The sequence below is a fragment of the Coccinella septempunctata genome, chromosome 7 (assembly GCF_907165205.1).
Source record: "Coccinella septempunctata chromosome 7, icCocSept1.1, whole genome shotgun sequence".
In the NCBI taxonomy this organism is placed as follows: Eukaryota; Metazoa; Arthropoda; class Insecta; order Coleoptera; family Coccinellidae; genus Coccinella; species Coccinella septempunctata.
The window spans coordinates 3,334,378-3,351,725 of record NC_058195.1 but is presented as its reverse complement, the minus strand read 5'-3'; the positions used below and the strand labels follow the sequence as shown (position 1 = coordinate 3,351,725).

General features: G+C 37.8%; 2 protein-coding genes across 2 annotated transcripts in view; one reads left to right on the top strand and one right to left on the bottom strand.

Annotated features, from left to right (window-relative positions):
• Nucleotides 1-407: 407 nt before the first annotated feature.
• LOC123316974 lies at nt 408-9,644 on the bottom strand. The gene is made up of 5 exons (XM_044903300.1): nt 6,932-9,644; nt 4,032-4,594; nt 3,518-3,821; nt 2,876-3,412; nt 408-1,212 (listed from the first exon to the last, which is right to left on the bottom strand). The coding sequence occupies exons 1-5, from the start codon at nt 9,501-9,503 to the stop codon at nt 446-448; spliced, it is 4,743 nt and encodes a 1,580-aa protein (XP_044759235.1). The 5' UTR covers nt 9,504-9,644; the 3' UTR covers nt 408-445.
• A 3,041-nt stretch (nt 9,645-12,685) lies between these two features.
• The window catches only part of LOC123316573 (inactive rhomboid protein 1), a 75,624-nt gene continuing 70,961 nt past the window's right edge, over nt 12,686-17,348 (top strand). The window contains exon 1 of the mRNA XM_044902719.1: nt 12,686-12,881. The gene's annotated coding sequence lies outside the window, so the exon portion shown is untranslated. The remainder of the gene's footprint in view (nt 12,882-17,348) is intronic.

The window sequence follows — 17,348 nt, the reverse complement described above, 5'->3', positions numbered from 1 at the left end:
TATGATTATTTCCATGTATCTTGGTTTTTTAATATAGGATATACACTGATTTAACAAAGGATATAATAAGAAATATTTCCCTGGATGACTATCACTGAAATTCTCGGAAATTTTTCTGAAATGAGTAAATGAATCAAAAAAAAATCCTGGTTGAAGCTGCGACCTACTCTTAGTGTCCATAGAACTTTTCGCATTTAATTCGATGATCTTTCTCAGGAGTATGCAGAGTACTCTCCGTACCCATGAGGAAGGAGTCATAGAATATATTGATATTTGGATGATCTCGGGATTAATTCGAATTTCGGATTCAGAGGTTTGCTAGAGCCCTTGCCGACCCATACAGGCTAACAAGTTGGTAGACGGGATATTTCTATCCAAGGAGAAGCATGAGCTTGAATCAAAAGTCATTTTGTGAGGAATTTTTTAATTAAAGTAAAAAAAAAATTTATTCGTTGTAAACAGGCATCTGATTGTCTGAAGTTATTACAAGATTCGGCTTGTAAAACGACGGATATCCATTTGGTTGGAGTGATTTCGAATCCCCGGCGTGGTTGTACGTGTGGAGCCTAGATTTGCCATCTTCTACTCCGTAGGTTTTCACAATTTGACCATTACTCTTTCCGTAATCCCCCGAAGAGTAGTCAACCCCATACGGCGTTTCTTTATCGTACGAAACTTTATCGTAGTTGATATAAAAATCACCAGGTTGCATCCACCAAATCAAGAAGACCATACCGCCGGTCACCAACAAGACCACCCCAGCGGGCACCAAGAAGTACTTCAGGAACTTATTCTTCTGCAAGATGTAGATGAAGGTTGACACCGCGTTCACCACCCTCAGCAGTATCAGCGGTAGGTATCCGAAGATACCCAGGTTTCGGAACACGCTCAGGTAGCTGCTATCTGATCCGTATGTTGCCCCGTATTCATCCCCGTAAGCTGTCAACTCGTGCACGGCGAAACCAAACAGCTTCTGCAGGATGACCGGCAGGGATTCGATCACCTTATCCATCACCTTCGCAACGATTTCCTTGAAAATATCCAGCTTCTTCGGTTTCACCGAGAGATCGGTGGGGAACTGGCTTAGGGCGTAGTTGAAACCGTAGGATGGATCCGGTAGGATTGCATGTCGTGCTGTTGGATGTTGTGATTGGTTGGATGGGTCGGCTGATCGGGCGTTGGCGGGTGATTTGTTGGCTGATTTCGAAGTTCCTGAAAAGAAGATGTAAATACATATATTTTACCCGAAAGTTAATTACACGCAAGTTAATTACACGAGAGTTGATTACACGCAAGTTAATTACACTAGAGCTGATTACACGGAAGAAAATTACACAAGAGCTCATTACAAGGAAGAATATTATACGAGAGCTGATTACACAGAAAAAAATTACACGAGAGCTGATTATTCGGAAGTAAATTACACGAGAGCTGATTACACGGAAGAAAATTACACGAGAGCTCATTACAAGGAAGTAAATTGCACGAGAGCTCATTACACGGAAGTAAATTACACGAGAGCTCATTATACGGAAGTAAATTACACGAGAGCTGATTACACGGAAGTAAATTACACGAGAGCTGATTACACGGAAGTAAATTACACGAAAGCTGATTACACGGAAGTAAATTACACGAGAGCTCATTACAAGGAAGTAAATTGCACGAGAGCTCATTACACGGAAGTAAATTACACGAGAGCTCATTACACGGAAGTAAATTACAAGAGAGCTGATTACACGGAAGTAAATTACACGAGAGCTGATTACACGGAAGTAAATTACACGAGAGCTCATTACACGGACGTAAATTACACGAGAGCTGATTAAATGGAAGTAAATTACACGAGAGCTGATTACACGGAAGTAAATTACACGAGAGCTGATTACACGGAAGTAAATTACACGAGAGCTGTTTACACGACAGTTAATTATACGGAAGTTAGTCAGACGTAAATTAATTACACGAGAATCAATTACCGCGTATTGAAAGTTGATTATACAGAAGTTGATTTTTAGTTGATTACGCACAAGTTAATTACACGGAAGGTAATTACAGAGGAATTAATTACCGGATGAAAGTTATTTACACGTATGTCCACTTTAGTTGATTACACTCAAGTAAATTACACGAGAGCTGATTACACGGAAGTAAATTACACGAGAGCTGATTACACGGAAGTAAATTACACGAGAGCTGTTTACACGACAGTTAATTATACGGAAGTTGGTCAGACGTAAATTAATTACTCGAGAATCAATTACCGCGTATTGAAAGTTGATTATACAGAAGTTGATTTTTAGTTGATTAAGCACAAGTTGATTACACGGAAGGTAATTACAGAGGAATTAATTACCGGATGAAAGATATTTACACGGAAGTCCACTTAATTTGATTACACTCAAGTTAATTACACGATAGTTGATTACATGTAAGTAAATTATACGAGAGCTGATTACGTGGAAGTAAATTACACGAAAGCTGATTACACGGCAGTTAATTATACGGAAGTTGGTCAGACGGAAGTTAATCACACGAGAATTTATTAAGGCGTATTGAAAGTTGATTACACAGAAGTTCACATTAGTTTATTACACGCAAGTTAATTACTTGAGAGTTGATTATATGGAAGTGTATTAAATGAGAGCTTATTACACGGGAGTTAATAACACAATAATTGATTACACGAGGGTTGATTACGTGCAAGTTAATTATACGGAACACATTGGTTAATCAACTAGAAGTTTATTACACGGTGGCTAATTACACTGGAGTTCAGTACACGGAAGTTAATTATGTTGGAAAGTTTATCACACGGAGTTTTTTTGACGACGAACTCTTTTCAAACTCTATCTTAGAATAAAAGTATCCTCACCCAGTTGTTTTTTGAGATGGTCTATCTGTTTCTTGATATCCTGCAAGGAAGTTTGCTGTGGAATCGAGTTAGCTTGTTGATTATCCGCCGATCTGGATAAGGAATTCATTGTATTAATCTGCATGGGACCTGTCCCGAAAAGTTGTTTGGGTTGCGTTTCCGGTTCTTCATCCAGAACCTCCCTCAACACTGTAGTCAACTTATCCATCACGTTCGAAGATGAGCCATCATCTACAGAGTTATCTTCGACGGATCTTCGTCTCCTAGTCTCGTTGTTGGACCTATGGACTCCATCGGAAAACGTTTTTTCGAACAAAGACACCAACCTATCCAAAAAACCCACTTCCTTACGATTCTCATCATGTTTCGATGCTGTTGAATTCAATTGGTTAGGTGCTGTTTCATCCTGTATCGATCTTTTGATCCTCTTTTCGCTTTCTCTATTATAGCTTTCGATATTTTTGGGTTCGTTGGGGGAGCCGTATGGAGTCGGTTCGTATTGACTCGTTGCTTGTTGTCCATAATTTTGTTGTTCACCTGAAAACGTAGTCGAAGAATATCTGGTGGTTGTTTGATAAGATTTACACATGATTTTCAGTATTTTCTAAAGATTCACTAGCCTAAAATCTGAACCAAACTCACCTGAATAGCCATTGAGGGAGTTCACGATACCCTTCAACTCTTCTATCTGCTGTTCAAGGTTGCGTATGGTATTTTTGTCCTCGGCGGTTGGGGTGTACTCCGGACGATTGTACGTACTGATTGCGTTTTGAAGGGCGTAGATCTGGGTCTTGAGCTCTTCGATTTTGTCTGAAGCATACGGCGCACCACCGGCGGCATACGACGGTTGATTTCCGTAAATTTTTTCAGGGCCTGCCGCATCAATTGCCTTTGGAGGGAGGTAAGGTGCTGGTGGACCACTCCCATAGGTACTAGGCTGGGTAATCTGCAAAAAAAAAGATTTACCGTATGAGCCAATCTCATTTTTCATAACTTCGAACTGAAAAGAACAAAAAGAGAGAAAGAAATTTCATGTCTTCCTAACCACCACGCTTCCTTTGCTACCATGAAAGTTCCTTCTGGTGGGAGAATGTTATACTGTGTATCTCAGAACTATTTTGGATCAACCCTTCCTTGAGGAGCTGTATCACATTACCTGAAAAAAATTGTTGTTTCCATACCCCTGCTTGTCGTTGCCATACTGATCAACCTTAGGTCCATAAGCAGGGTTGGAGTATGTCAGAGGCTGGCTGCCGTAGGTATTCATCGACGAATACCCATCTTGTAGTTTTCCGTAGGCAGGTTTATAAGGCGAATACATGTTGCCATAACCATTCATGACACCTCCACCGTATGGTGTTTTGGACGCACCGTATACACCGAGAGAAGGAGATGGATAGTTGGAGCCATGGGTGGAGTAAGCCGAACCTGATACTGAACCCGAGCTGTAAGTACCACCGCCTAAATATCCGTTATTTCCAAAATATCCCATGTTTCCTGCGAAATCGTTGTTGGAGGGGTAGAGGTTGCTTGGTGATGAACCATACAACATCTTGGTTAAGTCTTGTCCGTATGCGGTAGAGTAGGGTCCGAGAGATGAGGTGCCATCCAGATCTTTGCCATATGCGTTTGAGCCATATGGACTAAGGTTGGGTGCAAACGGTCCGTATAAGGGTCCCACCTTTCCCATTCCTGCTGGAAAAGCGTTGATGATGGAGGCTGCAAAGAAGGGTGGATTATTAATTTTGTCCAGTATCTTTACTCCCTTAGGCTTCAACTGGAAATCTTTGGTATTTCCAGAAACCGCCCAAACAGGTGAGTTTTTATTTGGAGGATTGATTGATTGCAGATTTATGGATATAACATCAACCCTCTATGCGAGGTGAAACTCCCTCAAGATCAGGGTCCCTAAAAGTAAGATGATATATGATATCTCAAAAACGGAAAGATGAAATTTCTTCCAGAAAAATCATCCTAAAGCTAGAAGTGACAAATATTCTGAGAGAGCAACTTATCTAGTAATAAATCTTAAAATTTCATCAACCCCGGAGCAACCGTTCGTTCTTGAGGAAGTTTTAACTGAACCCAACTTTTGGGAATTTTTCGAAAGTCAACTTTCGAGTAGTTTTTCTTCCAGGAAAATTATCGCAGATCTAAATTTTATACATATACTGAAAGAACAACTCTTCTAGTAATAAATCTGAGAATTTCATCCATTTCGGCAGAACCGTTCGGTCTTAAGGAAGTTTCAACTGACCTCATCTTTTTGGGCATTTTTTGATGGTCAACTTGCGAGTAATTTTTCTTCCAGAAAAATCATAGCAGATCTAAATGTAAGACATATTCTTAAAGACCAACTCTTCTAGTACTAAATCTGAGAATTTAATCCATTTCGGCACAACCGTTCGGTCTTGAGGAAGTTTTAACTGAAACCAATTTTTTGGGAATTTTTCGAAAGTCAAGTTTCGAGTAGTTTTTCTTCCAGGAAAATTATCGCAGATCTTAATGTGATACATATTCTAAAAGACCAACTCTTCTAGTAATAAATCTGAGAATTTTATCCATTTCGGCATAACCGTTCGGTCTTAAGGAAGTTTCAACTGACCCCACATTTTTGGGCATTTTTTGATGTTTAACTTGCGAGTAATTTTTCTTCCAGGAAAATCATAGCAGATCTAAATGTAAGACATATTCTAAAAGACCAACTCTTCTAGTATTAAATCTGAGAATTTCATCCATTTCGGCACAACCGTTCGGTCTTGAGGAAGTTTCAACTGACCCCATATTTTTTGACATTTTTCGATGGTCAACTTGTGAGTAATTTTTCTTCCAGGAAAATAATCGCAGATCTAAATGTGATACATATTCTGAAAGAACAACGCTTCTAGTAAAAAATCTGAGAATTTTATCCATTTCGGCACAACCGTTCGGTCTTAAGGAAGTTTCAACTGAACCCATCTTTTTGGGCATTTTTCGATGGTCAACTTGCGAGTAATTTTTCTTCCAGGAAAATCATCGCAGATATAAATGTGATACATATTCTGAAAGAGAAACTCTTCTAGTAAAAAATCTGAGAATTTCACCCATTTCGGCACAACCATTCGAACCTGAGGAAGTTTCAACTGCCCCCATATTTTTTGACATTTTTCGATGGTCAACTTGCGAATAATTTTTCTTCCAGGAAAATAATAACAGATCTAAATGTGATACACATTCTGGAAGAGCAACTCTTCTAGTAAAAAATCTGAGAATTTCATCCATTTCGGCAGAACCGTTCGGTCTTGAGGAAGTTTCAACTGACCCCATTTTTTGGGCATTTTTTGATGGTCAACTTGCGAGTAATTATTCTTCCAGGAAAATCATAACAAATCTAAATGTAAGACATATTCTGAAAGAGCGACTCTTCTAGTAAAAAATCTGAGAATTTCATCCATTTCGGCAAAACCGTTCGGTCTTGAGGAAGTTTCAACTGACCCCATCTTTTTGGGCATTTATCGATGGTCAACTCGCGAGTAATTTTTCTTCCAGGAAAATCATCGCAGTTCTTAATGTGATACATTTTTTGAAAGAGCAACTCTTCTAGTAAAAAATCTGAGAATTTCATCCATTTCGGCAAAACCGTTCGGTCTTGAGGAAGTTTCAACTGAACCCATCTTTTTGGTCATCTTTAGAGATTTTCGAAATATAGTTTTTGTGCTAGAGTGGAAGCCTTGGCAATACTGATAACACAACATTGTTTTTTCAGGGGTGGCATAGATTTTGTAATTGTTTTTTGGAAAAAATTCAATTAGTTTCTACTAAAATATCATTGGTTCCAGCATCTGCCATTTAGAAAGTATGAAATTTACATTTATCTAAATTGCAAACCTTCCCACTAAAAATGACACTAAAGTTAAAGGAAGCTTTAGGTTTAAAGGGAATTTCATTATGAAACTGGCCGTTGACAAACCAAGGTTTAACAGTCTTTTCCTTTCAAATACGCACCATAATTATTGAAATGAAGTGAATTCATCAAGGCAATTTCTATCTGCCAATTGTATAATTTTAAAAACTCACCTGGTGGTGTGACTCCAAAATCACCCCCAACTGCAATATTTCCCATACCAGTCGGAACAATCCCTGGTCTCTTTCCAAATTTCTTCTGCAATTGTATCAGCTGCTGAGGCGTTATCGGGGGTAACTTCATCCCCTGCAACTGCGGATTGTTAGCAATGAGTTTGGTCAGCATCAACTGAAGCTGAGCATTGTCTTCTTCGGGAGATTTCAGTTCCCCAGTGAATAAATTCACGTCTGTTGACTTCAATTTGTTAATCTCTTTCTGAAGAACTTTCAGTTGATCCTCGATATCCAGATCGTCGCTTTTACCTTGAGGGTTATCTAGGGCCTTCAGGGCTTTCTGAAATTTCACTAGCATATCGTCTTCGGATTTGCTCTCCACTGTGTTCAATTGGAGTTTTCTAATGAGGTCTTTGGTGAAGGATTCTTCTTCTTTTTTCTTCCTGAGTTGTTTTATGGCGTCGAAAATTCTGTTTTGGAAGTTATCATCGTCGTCGATGGTTTTCGACTGTTTGTCACTGAGATTATCCAGCAATTTTTCCAAGTTGGACATACTGCTTGCTCTGCCTTTTGGTGAACTAACTTTTATATCATCCATCTGTCTTTTGAATCCCCTATCGTTTTCATCATTGGTAGAACTTTCCCTAGAATGCATTTGCTCCATTTCCATCAGTTTTTCTTGAGCCATTTGGACTGTGCTTGGAATTGTTCGATTGTGAGTTTTTTTTAGGGATACTGTAGGATTTTTTGCCCCTACCAGGTTGGTATCATTCATCGTTTTAACTTCTGGTTCGATTATTTTCGTATCGTTTGGTTCGTCCTTTATCTTCTTCTTTGCCTGGGCTATTATGAAATTTTCAATGATCAATTTCAGCCAGTTGATTTCAGTTTTTTGACTCTTAAGTTCCGTCTCCAACGTCATTTCTTTCCTATGTTCAAGATTCAAGATCTCCTTCGTCCTGTTAAGATTGTCTATGGCTTCTTTAAGTTGAACCTTGATCTGTCCCAATTCCTCGTGTTTGGCTTTAGTGGTCGTATCGACGGAATACTGCTGGGTTTTATCGAGTGCCACTGGTTTATCGTTGTTGTTATTTAGCTGGTTCAAGACGGTCATCATTTCTTGAGTGTTCATAGTCTTCTTGTCCCCATCGAAGGAGTTTATGAGTTTCTGTTGCTCCTTCAGGAGATCGACGACGTTCCTAAGCTTGGTCACCTCGTATTTCAGGTCTTCGATGTGCTGTTTTTCCAGCAAGTCGTCCCGGTTGTTTTTTTCGTAGCAATTGGAGGGCTGGTTTCCCCACATGTATGACTGTCCCAGCCTAGCGTCCCCAAGTTCAGTTGGATTGTCTGTAGCCTGCTCACCAGCCTTTGCAGGAGAAAATATTTTTTTAGTTTCTAGATGCGTTTGAAATTTAGGCTCTGGATTGGATCTTTGGGTATTTTTTTGGGCGATTTTCTTCGTTGGAAGCTGAAAATCTGAAAGGTCTTCCAGTGACACTTGTGGATTTGTTTGTCGTAAGTTCATTTCTTCTAAATTGTTTCTACTGACTGCGTTGCCCTTGTCGTAAACCTTCTTCTTCTCCTGATGACTTTGATATTGAAAGTCAGGTTGATCATCGTTGATCGTCTTTCTCCTGGTGGATCTTTGAAGGTCCGGTGATGATTTTCTTCTTTTTGGGGTATCTATGGTGTTGTTTTCGACAGTACCCCTGTTTGGGGATTGTTTTTTTATCGGTGTCCCTATGGCTTCTGTTGGAGGGTTATCCGGCATTGGCAGATGTCTCATGCTGACTTCATCTTGTGGCCTTTTACTTTTATTGTCTTCTGTCGGTTCTTTTTTTGGATCTCGCCTCACGTTATCATCTTTAGACCGCAATCTTATAGGATTTACTGGCATTGAAGTGTCTGTTGGGTCTTCTAGTAGTTGATCCCCTTGAAAGTTTTTGTCCTGGTTGGATTCTATGAAGCTCTCAACTGACCTCGACTGTTGTTCTCCATTCTCGTGGATCATCCGTTTTTGTCTTGATTTCTGTGTGGTGGTAGGTGCTGGAGATGCCTCGGTGGTATCCACAGTTTCATTAGTTTTTACTGTGGTTAGAAGTGGATCAGATTCAGCTGTAGGGACATTGCTGGCTAGTAGTTGATAATTGTAAACGGCTGGGTTTGCCTGGGTTGTTTTGGTCTCAATTTCGTTCGAAATTGTGGTTTCTTCAGCTTCGAAATGTTTCCTCAACCTATCCGAATGAATTAACTCATCTTTCTTAACTGAAGAATTGTTAACAATTTCTTTTTCTTTCACCAGGTCGTTAGTGACGTTCCTTCGTTCCTCGCTCGAGTCTAAGTCATCCTTGAGGATGTCTTTGAGGACCTCGTACACGATGCCTTCAAGTTTATTCCCTACCTTACCCACATTCTCCTTGAGTTCCTCCAGTCTATTCTTCTTCTTGACCACTGTATCAGTTTTTTCGAAAGGTCTCTCACAGCCTTTGGTACCATCACCACAACCGACACTTTTCGCGTCACAGTCGAGCGATAAAATAAAAAAAAATATGACGTAACAGCGAACCCTCATTTTTCGTTGTAACTCATGAAAATCGGATAAATCAAAACCGTACGGTAGAAGATCGATGGGCAACTAACTATGAAAATTGCCACTGGAAATCTGTTTGCGAAACACTGGTGTTTGCATTATTTCGTTTCGGTTATTTCAATGTGCGGAATACGTTCCGTGAAACTGGGGCAAATGTAAAAATCTGCCGCATCGGCGAATTCGAACAACAAATTCGATTGATTGAGTGGATGGAGGAAAAACAGTTTTGATTCTATTCACATCTGTTTTCATGTGTTCGATGTCAATAGAATCACATATCTCATATTACAGTATGTGTACAAGATACAAACAGTTTTAGCTGAGGTTAGCGTAAAGGGGTACCATAGATCACGAATGTGCAATTAGTTTTATTCTCATGTCAGTAGTTTAACAAAAAAAACTACTTTTTGTGGAAAAATTTTGTCAACTTTGAAGAGCTACAGCAGCTAAAAAAATTGTATTGGACATATGCTGCATTTTTTTACACATAGATTGATCCTTTGCGAATAAAAGGTTCTAATTTTCATTCAGCTATAACATACAGTTCAGATTTAATGATTTTTTCCGCGAAGGTCTAAAATTTCGGATTTTCCGTCCACCATAACTTGAAAAATGATCCTCATAGAAAAAATCTGTTTGCATATTCGTAATCTACGACCTCGATTTAGTAAATAGTTCGATTTTGGTGGAAATCGGAGACTATAAATTTCTTGACAAATTTCTATAAATATGTATGGAAAAAATTCGATTTTTCGAAAAATTTTTTTTGACTCCGATCGGAACCAGATTGATACTCTTACCTAATTCGAGGGCGTAGATGACGAAAATGCAAACAGATCTTTTTTTAAAAAATTACTTTTCAAGTTATGGTCGATGAAAAATACGAAATTTTGGACCTTCGCAGGAAAAATCATAACTTCCAAACTGTACGCTACAGCTTGATGAAAATTGGACCATTCTATTCACAAAGGACCAATCTATATGTCAAAAAATCAGCATACGTCAGAACCCATTTCTCTAGCTAATGTTGCTCTTCAAAGTTGACCAATTTTTTGTTTTTTGTTAAACTACTGCTTGTAGATAATAGAAAGATTTAGCTGGGCATCAATTTTTTGCACATGAGCACTATTAACCCAAATGGGGCAACAATATTCAGCAGCCAAGAAATCTCAGTATCATTGGCAGATTTAATACATTATATATAAAGTAATTTATTACAAAGGTTTTTTCCTTCTATAGGCCGAGGCTTAGCTAGAGTCACTTAGAAAGAGAAATTTGTATGTGTTAGGTATATATGAATTGTTGGAAAATGTAAGATGATAAGCTTTTTCACAGGGAAGTATAATTACATCATTGAATTAGTAGACCCTCTCTGCAGAATGGCGAATGCGCAGGTTATAAAAAAAAACTATCTTTATTTCACAATCTCTCTAAGATTATGATGGTCGCAGGTTAAATTTATTTCCAACTATCTATTTATCTCCTGAAGCTATGTGTTAGGTTCCTCCTTAAATTATACCAATCAAAATACGAAGAGTCCTTTTGAATTGCAAATTTATCAGATTTGGAGAATCAGAAGTATGATACACATATCAAATCCATACTTATTAAATACAAATAAAACCCGAGGCCTGTTTTGGAAACACTACAATCGTGGAAATTCAGGAAAAATATAATTATCACGAAAGCAATTTTGAAATTTTAACCTACTGGTGAAGAAACAATCAAATTTTGTATTCTAGATTTGAAGAGATGATGAGGTCCATTTAAATGTGAGGAAAAAGTGTTTTTTGGTTGGGTATTTCATTTCCTGGCCCAGAAAACCCTCATTCACCTAGTTCTAATCATTTCACAATGGACTTTCCACCCATTTCGACATTTTTCCAGTATAAGCAATAAATTCGATGAAAAACTATTACAAACAGATGAAGTATGCCCTGAATTGTAAGCAAATATTCCGGATTATCGAAAACAAACAATTCATTGAAATAACATGGATTACCTAATTTATTTACCTCATCAAATTGATAATTCAGTTCATAAATATGTTTTGTTTGCTTATTGCATCTGCCAATTTCATGAAATATACAATTTTTCGATTCGTTACCGAATACAATCGAACGAATAAAAAAAACGAATCAATTTGGGCAGAGATTTTTCGAAAATCATCACTGTGTTTGCCTCAATCACGAAAAATTTTGGTCCGAGGAATTTTCCACATTTTCACACAAGGTGTAAGTTATACTGCACGAATAGCCTTAAAAATCATCCTGAAATTTTAAACCTTCGCGGGAAAAATCATAACTTCCAAACTGTACGCTATAGCTTGTTGAAAATTAGACCATTCTATTCACGAAGGATCAATCTATATGTGAAAAAATCATCATGTATTCAGTACAATTTTTCTAGATGCTGTAGCTCCTCAAAGTTGACCAAATTTTTCCACAAAAAGTCGTTTTTTCGTGAAACTACTGATCCTAGAAAAAACTAATTGCATATTTGTGATCTACGACCTCGAATTAAGTGCCACCCAATTTTTTTTTCGACCTATATAAACCCGAGTTCGTATTTGGTAGAATCACGAATGTGACTAATTAGTGAGTAGTTTAACAAACAAAAAATTCAGTCAACTTTGAAGAGCTACAACAGCTAGAAAAATTGTACTAGACATATACTGATTTTTTAACACATAGATTGATCCTTTGCGAATGAAAAGTTCTAATTTTTATTCAGCTATAGCATACAGTTTGGATTTTATGATTTTTTCCGCGAAGGTCTAAAATTTCGGATTATCCATCGGCCATAACATGAAAAATAATCCTCATAGAAAAAATCTGTTTGCATATTCCTAATCTACGACCTCGATATACTGAAATTAGATTTTATTGGAAAACGGAGAGGACCAATTTTTTGAAAAACTTCCTAAATTCGATTTTTCGAAAATTATCGATTCAAATTTCATCGGAATCTTTTCCAGAATGAACATTCTTTTCGTTCACGTCCGCGAATGGAAAGCGCCCGCAGGAAAACTCCCGCATTTTCCATTTTCGCATAGATGGCGCCAGCCGAGCTACCCCTTCGGTGTCGTTGAACCTCCCACCCCTAGGAAATAGGGGTAAAACGAACATCGATTCACGCATCCTTGTCCGCGAATCTATGTCGCGAACAGACTGAAAACTCGGATTATTTTGTCGTTTTTGTTGATAATTCCGCTGAAAATTCACGTTTTCCGATGAGGAAAAGTCAGGATGGTGGCACAGGGTGTAGTTTGTGACCGTGGGATAATCAGGTTTTGAGTTTTTGTGCGAATATCGATTCAAAACATCTCGTCTCAGCAGCGGTGGTGGTGCCATTTGACAGGTATATACATCGGGGTATTTTTTCACCTTATTTCGTAATTCGAAGGTAAAGCACTGATTATTTTGAGTTAGGATACACGAAAAACATGCTTGTTTTATTCCAAAATACAAACATTCTCTCATGAGTAGCATTCTGTCAAATCTATCGAGTATCTTCGCCATTTTGAGTATATAGAGGCGTATACATTGGATATTTCCACTCGTATATGGGCCAAAGATTTTGCTTGTTTCCAGTGAAATGGCATATAATTGGCATTTCATAGATCGAAGAAGTAGGACTCCTGAAATGACTCTCGAATAACTGCTAAGTTTTTTTTAGATCCAATATGTTTCATTGGTAATTTCAGATGAGTTTCACAATATCACATTTTACTGCTTCTGTCTCCCATAAAATTTGTCCATCTCATGCATTTTCCTCTTATTATGAGAAATCATCTCTTCCCAAATGTTGTCATCATTTCAATTCTTCATATTGCATTGATGACTCTAATTTTTCATTCATCTCCCTTATACAATCGAATTTTTCTTCCTGCTAATTTTTTGAACAGTTATACGTTTTATATATTGTTCGTGTTTTTGTTTTAATATCCGAATCATCTTCGAATGGATCCAGTAAAGTCAACCGAAACGTTTCATATGAAATCTGCTTTCAACCAAATCGTGATTGTGAATATTTATGGAAACAATGCCTTTTCAATTTTTGTATCAGAAAACTTGCATTGGGTACTGGGAACTGATTGATAAAATGAGAATATACGAGATGAAATACTGCAATGAATTTGCTTGGTATATCCTACTGTTTTTAACGCTTTTCGCAAAATCTCTATCATTGGTATAAAGTTTTCAAAAACATTGATGATGATTCCAAAGAGAAAACCAGCAAGCAGTACTGAATACTTTGATTAAACTGAGGTTCTTATAACACCCATACCAACAAATTATCGAATTGTCTACAAATTTTCGTCACACATTCTACAGCGTCTATACTCAGTGACAAAGTATTAATGAATTTATTGCAACAATTTTGTGTATGCATGCATCTTTATTTCTTTGAAACTAGGTGCATTTACTCATCTTATTCTGGCCAATCTATTGAGCTATCAAGGAAAAACAGGTCTGATATAACACAAATGACGTAGTGGAAAAAGACTTTTACTGAACATATATTTCTAAGTCATTAAAGGCTCACCACACTCCCTATTGTAAATGAAATCTGCTCTGATGAGAGAGTAGAGACATGAGTATAACACATTTTACATGGTTTTTAGACTAAATAAACGTACAGGGTGTCCGACAGAAAAGGACTCTAATCTATATGCGAAACTATAAAAGCTACCGAAAATATTTCAAGTAAAATTTGTTTAGTAAAAATCAGTCTTCGATAATTCGCTAAAACAATACGACTTACTTATTTACGTACAGTGTGGCAATTTTAAATGGCACAGCCTATATTTCATTGGACATTTGAGTAGAGCTTAAGAAGAAGAAATAAAATATATAGTGTTATGGGTCTTGGATTGCCCGTTTCGGATGTATTGATAATTTTCAGCAGAAATGGTCCAATATTCGGAAAACTGTAAGTAGGTTATCATTCTAGCTATCGAATTGGAGTTTTTGCCAAAAAAATCACGAATATCAAACTTTGTTTTCATAAACAGATCATTTCTGAGAGCTCATGCTTGCCAAATTTGACGCTATTGGTTCAGTCGGAAACAAAAAGAGGGTGCATAGAAAAGACGAGGCGTGGGACTTGGCTGTCCAAGGTCATGTAGCAATGTATCGGACCATTAGTACTAGGAAATTGTCTGATGTATCTGGTGTTTCACGTACAACAGTCATGAGAATCCATATAAGATACGATTGGTTAGTATAGTTTCACATATAAGGTTATGGACCTTTTCTGACGGACACCCTGTACAGAAAAGGCATCATACAGTTTAGTACCTCGACCTGAGTCGATTATTCTCAAGCAAAATTGTCAATATCTCCCAAAGTTTTTCGAACTCAGTTTAAAGTAATGAAATCTGAATTTTCTTTTGGATCAACAACCCTTTCCGCGTCATATTCAGCATTAAATCGACCCGGAGGGGGGAGAGATTGGCAACTCGTATTTTTATGCTTTTACCCTGATCCCTCATCCGCGACCATTTGGAATACGATCATCTTCGATATCATGAGAGTGGATTTCGATGTTCTGAACGATGTTCTACAGGAGCATCCCCTGGATTGCCAAATTATACGATGGGCTATGGAGCTTTTTACGCAATGAGATTTTTCTATCAGGATTCGAATGGGGGCAAATCTGGGAGTTTGAAGATGGATAGGTTAGGTCGCTTTTTCGGTCAGTCAGAACTTAACAGGAGCGAAAGGACGAGGAATTTTAATAAATTAAGGGATGGTGTTGCATTGTTGGTTGGATACCATGGAAAGAATGAAGAAAAAATGGGAAAAGCACCCTGCTTGACTCCTAGGGAAAAAGTTACTAATATTAAGAAAAAAACTACTTGAATCTATAATATAGGGTTTTCAAAGTTCCTGACAATTTCAAACCCCTAGCTCTTATTCTTCAAATAATAATGACCTCAATTTACAGCGATTCTTCATTCACACTGTGTATATTTGCGGAAGATTGAGCCTTTCGTGTCGTAAAGGTGGCCTTTAATGAAAGGGAGGTATTCCCTTCTTCCCTTTAATCGAAATAAACACGTAACTGAGGTGTGATTCCTGACAGGTGAGGTAAAACAGACTTGCCTATTTCTCTAATCGTCCTCATTAAAATGTCTCTCGAAAGCATTTTATCAGAACCGTTCCGCTGAAACAAAGTCGATCGACTTGCGAAAGTGTGGAATGCAAGTTTGTAAACAATTCCGAATTTCGCTCACTAAGGTGTTACGATAGATAATATAGTTGATCTTCCACGATTTCTTATACTCGTGGAGGAAAAAGTACGATCTGCTATTTACGAGATGCTATTGGATCAGGTTCCTAAGAATCTAAGATTTGTTTTTTTTTCCTTTTGGGGGTTTCTTCGGGCTATCATTTTCACGTAGCTTGGTGGTTTGAAGTGTCAGTTAAGTAGCTCAGGAAAAACTGAGAAATGTCATCAAAGACTGGCTTGTGAATCGCAACCACGTTTAAATTCTAGAATCTACAGAATCGTTGTATGACAATGGATGTGGATTCACCACTATACGCCTGAATCAAAGTCAGTTGAGTGGACAACAGACGTTGAAAGTCGGTCTTAGTTAGACCAGAAACTTTTGACGTATTACCAGAAATGATCAGATTCTTGATGGCGTTAAGCCATCAGAACCAACACTACAACAATTGGATTTCAGATGATGAATCAAAAATTTCAAGGTGTGTCTGCTAGCTTTAGTCTTTACGAACAGAAATAAGAATAGTTCAGTCAGTCTGTCAAAGATCTCTGACGTCATGCCATTGCTAAAATAAATGAACTATATCAGACATTCTTGGGTACAATTTTTTGTTAATTTTCATTTGAAACATTGAAATCTGTATTATTTCGATGATCTCCAAAATGATGGATTTAAATTTGTCGAGAGTTGGAAATACGACTTGTAGTTGGGGAGCCCAAGATGCTAAATCAGGATTTACTCGTGAAGACCTAGTGGATTTTGAAGATTAGATGGAAGAAAGAAAAAAGGTTCTTTCATGTATGCCCTTTCAGCGGAAAGCGTCTGCATCTCAGGAGATATGTTAATTGGACCCAAAGGAAGCTACTTTTCAAGACATTCGGACCTGACGCAAGGTTACAATGGTCATTTGAAAATGCAAACAAAAATCGTCACTTGTACATACTCCAGCGTGTCAGATTTTCTTACAGATTGTCAATCCGGTGTTTCAGACGTGTTGACCGATTAATCTGACACAAAACAGGGGGAGTTTTCTCAATCTGACAGTTTAAAGATGATTCCAAGGCATTTTTCTCCTTTCCTGTACCTCTAATCGTTTCTGTATTCATCATGAATGTTGTAGATAATGAAATTCTATACAACTTTTGTCTGAAGCAATTTTACATACCCTCAACCGTTTTCGAGCTAGAGGGCGATAAGAGACAGGAGCTTAGCCACACATGCGAAAGGCCAAGGTCAATGTAGAAGCCCAGTCTAATGTACATTCATCGCCATATATCTCAAAACTGTTTGAACGTAAAAAAAATTGCTTCGGACGAAATTTGTGGACAATATTATGCTCTACAACCTTTTATAATAAACGCGAAAACGATTTGAAGCCCAGGAGAGGAGATAATTCAAAAAAACTCATTCTGTGAACTTCATGACAAATTAAAATTGTTTCGGCTTGCTGAAACTGTTATATTTTTTCCGTTATTCTTGAACCTTCCACAGGGCTCCATTGTATCTCCCCTTATATCAACCTGACACGAATTTCCCTCTTGAGCTCCCAAACTATTGAGTCGATCGCAACTCCCATGATTCACCCTGTT